Source organism: Sorghum bicolor, chromosome 1 (genome assembly GCF_000003195.3).
Source record: "Sorghum bicolor cultivar BTx623 chromosome 1, Sorghum_bicolor_NCBIv3, whole genome shotgun sequence".
Lineage (NCBI taxonomy): Eukaryota > Viridiplantae > Streptophyta > Magnoliopsida > Poales > Poaceae > Sorghum > Sorghum bicolor.
The window spans coordinates 3,689,239-3,696,940 of NC_012870.2; the positions used below are offsets into that span (position 1 = coordinate 3,689,239).

The 7,702-nt window shown below is 49.9% G+C and overlaps 1 protein-coding gene across 1 annotated transcript; it reads right to left on the reverse strand.

Moving 5' to 3' along the window:
- LOC8081222 (protein YLS3) lies at window positions 256–2,975 on the reverse strand. The gene is made up of 3 exons (XM_002466217.2): window positions 2,346–2,975; window positions 1,816–1,920; window positions 256–849 (listed from the first exon to the last, which is right to left on the reverse strand). The coding sequence occupies exons 1-3, from the start codon at window positions 2,698–2,700 to the stop codon at window positions 722–724; spliced, it is 588 nt and encodes a 195-aa protein (XP_002466262.1). The 5' UTR covers window positions 2,701–2,975; the 3' UTR covers window positions 256–721.

Genomic DNA, 7,702 nt, shown 5'->3' on the forward strand with positions numbered 1-7,702 from the left:
TGCTATGCCTTTTCCTCTAGTTTCAAAGACATTTTACCAAAGTACAAAAAAAAAGATCCATGTACTGCTATGCTAGTCATAGCTATAGACAATAGATTCCTTCTTGCACACTCCGATTACATACAACACATTGTAAAATGAGATGGTCATTGTCATATATGGTTCATTGGATTGTGAGACGTCCTCAATCTATCAATCCTTGTGTCAAAGCTTGTTAATAAGTACTAGAGTATAATTCTAAAAAAAAGCAGAGTATACGAAAATCACAAAGATGAAGCTGTTTCTTTAGCATAAACAGTCAAGGTCCTTGTAGTTACATGCATGTTGCTTACACAAGCTGACTTTAAGCAAGAAGACGAACTATAAATAAAAACTGAAAAGAAACCAAGCATACAGTGCGCCAATGGATCAGATTCATCAAATTCAGACAGACAGCTAGACACAGTCTCTGGCCACCACATTAAAAATCCCCAGGCTGGAAGGCCGCAGCCCAACAGCTGCGTCGCTAGTGCTCCGTCAGCACAAGCCGAGGACGTCTCACAATCCCCACAAAATTTTTTAAAAAAACTACAAGCAGAAGAAAAAAAATAAGAACACTCGTGTCCTTTAATTTGCTCATCGCTTTTCTTCAGTTATGTCTCCGGGCTTCTTCCTTCTAGTCCGTGCAGGAGTACCTCCATCCCCTGCCGCCATGAATGCACGCGCTGCGTTGCCGCGGCTGTCAGCCCAGCAGGACCGCAACGGAGGCGAACAGCGCCGACACGAGGTAGAAGAAGACCGCGCAAGGCTGCCTCCCGGCGCCGTCCGCCGTCGGCGCCGCGCTCGTGCTCTTCCCGGTCGCCGCGGCACCTGCGCGAGACACGAACACCAACACAACCAACGCATGCGTGAGCAATCCACACAGACATGTTTCTTCTAAAAAAAAATCCACACAGACATGCATGCAGTGATATATGCAGAAAAGTGTAGACGTCATTTATTTGGCCTTGTTTACTTCCAAATTTTTTTACAAAATATGAATAGTGACACTTTCGTTTGTATTTGACAAATATTGTCCAATCATGAACTAACTAGGGTCAAAAGATTCGTCTCGTCAATTTCGACCAAACTGTGTAATTAGTTTTTATTTTCGTCTATATTTAATACTCCATGCATGCGTCTAAAGATTCGATGTGACGGGGAATCTGAAAAATTTTGCAAAATTTTCTGGGAACTAAACAAGGCCAAACTTGCTAGAGCAATCCTCTAGCATTTTTCTTAGGTCAGCTGTTGTACGGGTACACAGCGGCTGTTGGTTGGTCACGTTCACGTACGTATGTTCCCAACTACGCGTACACCACCAGGTACGTACGGTACGGTTGGGCGGACCACGGACGGCCGGCGGCATTCAAGTGTCGTAATGCAACGGAATAAGCACGCTACTGGTAGTTCTCAGTAGCTTTCTCGGCATAACACCGCGGCATGGCACGTCGGGATAGCGTGGACCTCCGCATGTCGGCACGTCCCGATCGTACCCGGCCTTGCGTTGCGTCCCTGTTGCTACGGCCTACGGGACGGAACACACAGACGCAGACAGAAAGCTGGTCGTTGGAGAGGGTTCCCGGCCGGTGCCGGTCAGGACTCCATCAGGACCACGGAAAGGCAGCAAGTGCTCTTAATTAATTCTCATGCGATTTTTGTACTAGCATTCGCAATTGGCATGGCGACACTGTTCAAAAAGACCATGCATGCAGACTGCAAATTCCATGTCGATTCTGCTAGCTACGATTATTATTAGCTAGGAAATGAAGAGAGAGAAAGAGAGAGTCGCGGTACCGGTTGCAGCTGCAGGTATGGTGGTGCCGTTCTGGCCCTCGTGCTTCTTGGCGTACTCCTTGAAGATCTCCGCCTCGGGGGCGTCGGGCGACATCCCCAGAATCTCTGCAGGTTGCCATCGCAAAACCAAAAGCAATTAAGCACCGTGTGTGGTCAGTTACGTGAACACAGCTAGTGTAGTACAATTATTATAACGACGAACGTTTGGGTGAATTGGGAAGTTTCTTGACACTGGCATGCACGCACTGTCTCTCACTCTCTCTGGATTTCCTAACAGGTACTGCTACTGTAGCACGTACATGGGCTGTTGTAACTTCAGAAAGGTTGTGACCACCGGAGCAACGAACTGTGCACACGGCCGGCAGGACGGCCTTGCCTATATAGTTGGTGCGCATGCGATTGGCCCTGCAGCTGCAGGTGGCCCCTAGCTAACTTTTGCCGTGCACAGCGAGGTACGCAGTGTGTGTACGGTGCGTACGTGCCGGTGCAGTGCAGGAGGGCGTTCTGTTACGACGTCCCGTTATACGTACTGGGGCAGTCGGAGAAGGTGGCGGGGTTGCTGCAGAGCGAGGGCAGGTCCATGGCGCGGGTGACGTTGATCTTGAACCCGAGCGCCGGCTCGTCGCGGTCCTTGACCAGCACGCACATGCACATCTTGCTGGCCGCCACCACCTGCTTCAGCCCCGCGCAGCAGTCGGGCGTCGGCGCGCGCGCCGTCGCCTTGTCCTGCACGAACGTCAGGCACGTCGCCAGGCCCATCAGCTTGTCCGCGCACATGGCGCGGTCCTTGGCGAAGTCCGCGCGGGCCACGCCTGCCGACACCGACAGCACCACGACGAAGGCCGCCACCACCACCAGCGCCGCCGCACCGCCGCCGCGCGCCATCTCGTCGGTCGTCGTCTGTCTGTGCTACGCTAGCTACGACGAAGATCGTGCAGCTAGCTGCCGCGTGTGCGACGTCGTGTGCGACAGGGAGGCGGGAGAGGATCGGAGGCAGGGGAGGCGAGTGATACGGTATGGATGGGGTGGGTGCGTGCTCTGCCCCGGATTTATAGGCATGGCTCGGGCACCCCGCCGTGCGCGAGGTCGTCAGCAACAGCAAAGCTCCTTGCGGTGGCGAGCTGAGCGAGACGACCGGTGGCAGTAGGAGTAGGAGTTGGAGTAGGCGTATTGATTGGTTGATGGGTCATGGGTGGTCCGGCCGTATGTATGCTATCCGATGGATTGATGAAGGTTGGTTGGGAGATCGCGTTGCGTGCGTGCGTTCGTGTGCAGCTCGTGGTCACCCATGCACGTCTCGCCCTCGCGAGTCGCGACCTCCGGTCCTCCCTCCAGGTAGGGATCGGGCCGGGCGGGTGCCTTGCCGGTTGCCGCGCGACGTGGGGGCGAGGGAATGAATTGCCTGGTGTGCTCTGCTGGTGCTGGCACCGGCGGCGGTCACTGCTGCTCCAGCTAGCTGGGACGACGTGGCACATGCATGCATGAATGAACGAACGGGAGCGCCTGAATGCGGCGGCGATATAATATACACGTTGCAGCGTGCTAATGGAGCGACGAGGGTCGGGGAAGCCGGAAGCGTCAGGCTTTTGCACGGCATGTGATGACAAGAAGCTATAGCATCTGGTGGTACCTTTGCTTTCGACGGCCTCTCTCCATGCATGCATAAGGTCAGTTACTGCAGCAATCGCACTGTGGAACGCCGTACGTGCTGTCCAGTCGTGACTGGGATCGTCGGCGGCGGCGGCGTCGTCCCTGCGCACGAACGTACGCCCTGGATGAGCTAGCACACCATTATTACCTCGGTTGGTCACGGCCGGGCCGGGCTCACAGTAAGCACACAGGACAACGCGAGCATTGTTCATTGGAGGACGTAATAGTTGGAACGGGGGAGTGTTTTTAGCTCTTGGCTTTACTTGATGATCCGGTGCATGCCGAGTTTGCATGGAACGAACGAACCTGGACAACCGGTCAGCTCAGAGGCGTACGGTGACATAGGGCCAGGGCACTGCTCGTGCATGCATCCAGTCTCGCCGTGACCGTTTTCCCGTGTCCCGGAACGGAGCCCCTTGAGGCAGTAGACTAGCACTGTAGCCGCTGCCGGTGAACACTGTAAAAAACTGTCCGATCGATTGCTAACTGCAGTAGTCATTGATAGTACTGTATCGGTCTATCCACTACTATACTCTGCTTGATTAGCGATAACAATAGTAGTTGCTGGATCATTGATGAGGTCCACCCTCCCATCCGTCCGTCCGGCTAGGATTGATTGGCAGCTCGCGCAGCGGCAGCTGATGCCTCTCCTGAATTTCTGGAGTATACACTACTGTAGTGTGCTACTCGTGATGGATATGGCACGATCACAGTTAAGGATGAAAGCGGGCCGGGGCGGCGGTGGGCAGCCCACGCCAATCCACAGTACAGCCTACGACTTGCCTGCTAGGCTGCTACTGCTGGTTTTTGCTACGCTACGCTATAGGCTACGCCTCACCATCCGTCCGTCCATTGTCTATGGACCATGGTCGACTGGTCGCTGCTGCCTTTCGATCGTGCTCTCCCCGGGATTTATTCCACGGTGACGGACAGTGCACGGATCGGAGTTTTGTTTACTTCCAAAAATTTTTGCAAAATATGAATAGCGACACTTTCGTTTGTATTTAACAAATATTGTCTAATCATAGACTAACTGGGGTCAAAAGATTCGTCTCGTCAATTTCGACCAAACTGTGTAATTAGTTTTTATTTTTATCTATATTTAATACTCCATGCATGCGTCTAAAGATTTGATGTGACATGAAATCTGAAAAATTTTAGAAATTTTTTTGGAACTAAACAAGGCCTTGGCTGATCATTCCGCTCATGCGCACGCTCACACATCACACATGCATGTTCGGCTTGGTTGCTTTCAGAATGCTCTGGACATCGCCGCTCATAAATGGCGGTGCGGCTACTGAGCTACTGGCTCTCGATCGACACACGTTTTGTTCATGCTCCTCTCTACATTATCTTCACTTCACGACAGGTCGACAGGGGGGGGATGAGATGAGAGGTTGAGTGCGTCTCAACAGACTTGTTCTCGCGAAAAATTTTAAATTTAACTGTAGCACTTTTATTTGTATTTAATAATAATTATTCAATTATAAATTAACTAGATTTAAAAAAATATCTCATAAATTATAAATAAATTATATAATTAATTATTTTTTATTTATATTTAATGTTTCATATGTTTGTTATAAAATTTAATATGACGATAAATCTTAAAAAACTTTGAAAACTAAATAAGGCCAAAGTATGGCAACCACACGTACAGGTACAGATGCTAACGAGCTACTGCCACTCTAGTAAGTTAATGTGCCATGGAAGAGGTGGTTACGTGCTGTTTTCGCACACGCCAGACGCTGAAATGCATCTACATTAGAAAGTGACTTTTTTCATGACAGGCGCCCAACGGTCGATGTTACCAGAGTCCGGCCAGCAGAGAGAGTCGCCGTGTGGTACAGCGATGTGGCGCATGTATCATCGGCATCAACGCATTTCCTTCTGAAGCGTCCGGTCGCCTTAACTGAGGCTTTGTTTAACAAATTTTTTTAAAAAGATTTTCTGTTACATCGAATCTTGCGATACGTACATGAAATATTAAATATAGATAAAAAATAACTAAGTGTATAATTTATCAGTAATTTGCGAGATGAATCTTTTAAGTCTAATTAGTTCATGAATCATGATTAGACAATAATTATTAAATACAAATAAAAATGCTATGGTGATCAATTTTTTTTGCCTGTGGAACTAAACAAGGCCTGATTGAACATACGAAGGCCTTGTTTAGATGCAAAAACTTTTAAAATTTTAATATTGTAGCATTTTTATTTGTATTTGTTAAATATTGTTCAATAATGGACTAACTAGTCTCAAAAAATCCGTCTCACAATTTACAAGCAAATTGTACAATTAGTTATTTTTTTAATCTATATTTAATACTCTATGCATGTGTCACAAGATTCGATGTGACAAAAAATCTTATAAACTTTTGGAATTTTGAAAGTATCTAAACACACCCGAAGTACCCAGTCGGTTACGCAGCTCGATCGATCGATCACTACTCCAAACGTTCGTGCACAGCTCTGAATTAAATCTCTAATCGTGTGCATCTCTTTCTGAACAAGAGGTTAACGAGACGGTAGCCCAACCATCAATCAATGAACCAAACGAGATAATAAATGCAAAGCAGCAGTCGATCGTACGTTGCACCATGCGTAAATAAACTGAGACCTGAGTGGTTGCCTGGCCCAATCACACCCTCCACCTCAAGCCGTTAGCAAAATGAGGATTAACGGTGATGCTGTACTTCCTCCACCTCAAACTTTAGGGTGGAACAAAACTCCATATCAGGTTCGGGAGTAGCGTTTAAACGGTGTGTAACGATCAGCGAATGCATAGTGGTAACGAAGAACGTGCAGCTGCACATGCACTGAAAAGCGAGAACGCGAGCACGGGGAATAGAATGCAACCAGGTCACCAGGACGAGAGGGAGGATCAGATCGAGATCAAAGGACAGATCGGCCGGCGCCGCTTGCTCGAACGCCATCTGCCCTGGGACACCCGCCAGCAGCTCGATCGTCTTGCTTCTGCAGTGCTGCCAGTGCACGGACTGGCGACGCGTTTGTGGCTGCGATGGGTTCCACGCGGACGCAGCGCGGGCAGCGGGTGACGGGGCGTCGCGACGCGTCGCTGTAGCGGGCTGTTCGCGGTTAGCCGCAGCGCTGGAGTGCTGCTGAACCGAACCCGGGTGTGCGCCTCGGCCTCGCGCCCTCGCGCTCGTGGGATCTGTGCGTGCGGCGGTGGGGATCACTTGGGAAAAACCCTGCCTGGCTGCCTGCCTCTGCCTGCTTGGCGCCGTGGGGACGGACTGGAGGACTGCTGCTGGGCCCTCATGTCAGAGTGAGACGAAGCCCGCCGGTCGCCGGAACGTGTTCTTTTCTCCTTCATCGCTGCCCGCCTTCATGCCACCGGTCTCGGCAACAGCCCGGCTGTCCCTCTTCTCCCTTCCAGGAACAAGAAGAAGAGGAGGGGAGGGGAGGTTGCCATCGGCGCATTGAAGAGGCTCATCAATGTTTGGTCCAAGGTGCCGTACTGCCGTGATAGAAGAGTGATAGCAACGCCATCGGTGCATTGAACAAACGTATCTTGTGGATCTCGTGTAACGGTTTTCAGATGCGTTTCGTCATGGGTTTCATTTCGGCCTTGTTTAGTTCGCAAAAAAATTTCAAGATTTTCCGTCACATCGAATCTTGCGGCACATGTATGTGGTATTAAATTTAGACAAAAATAAAAACTAATTACACAGTTTGTCTGTAAATCGCGAGATGAATCTTTTGACTCTAATTAGTTTATGATTGGACAATATTTACCACAAACAAACGAAAGTGCTACAGTATCCAAAATCCTAAAATTTTGCCAACTAAACAAGGCCCTCATCGGAGCCACCGCGTTTCGTCGTGGGACGTGGCCTATGGGCTAGGGGCTACCACCTGGGGGATTTTTCCGGTCGAAAGATAGATGGGGTAAAGTTTTACAGCTCGCAAGTGCCGTGCCACTGACGGTGCCTTTGTCTATTGTTACGGCACCTGAAGAAGCAACGACCACGTTTCACACGAGAGACGTGCGAAGTTTGCTCGTTTTGTGAGGCTTATCGTGTGTTACGTCTTACAACCATAGTAGACACGGAAATGATAAAGGGGCTGTTTGGTTTACTGCCACCGTTCGCCATGCCTCACCTACGGCAGCCACAACACCGATGCTGCTGTTTGGTTTTCTGGCCATGTGCGCCATGCCATAAAGTGTGGCTGCCATCATCCTGTGGCTGCTGTTTGCTTTTAGTTAATTT

Bases quoted from the DNA above. Each gene is read 5' to 3' on its own strand.
- LOC8081222 (XM_002466217.2), bottom strand. From the start codon at position 2,700: ATGGCGCGCGGCGGCGGTGCGGCGGCGCTGGTGGTGGTGGCGGCCTTC. The intron at 1,921-2,345 runs GTACGTATAACG...GGCAACCTGCAG, and splicing joins CACCTTCTCCGACTGCCCCA to AGATTCTGGGGATGTCGCCC. The intron at 850-1,815 runs GTACCGCGACTC...TGTCTCGCGCAG, and splicing joins CATACCTGCAGCTGCAACCG to GTGCCGCGGCGACCGGGAAG.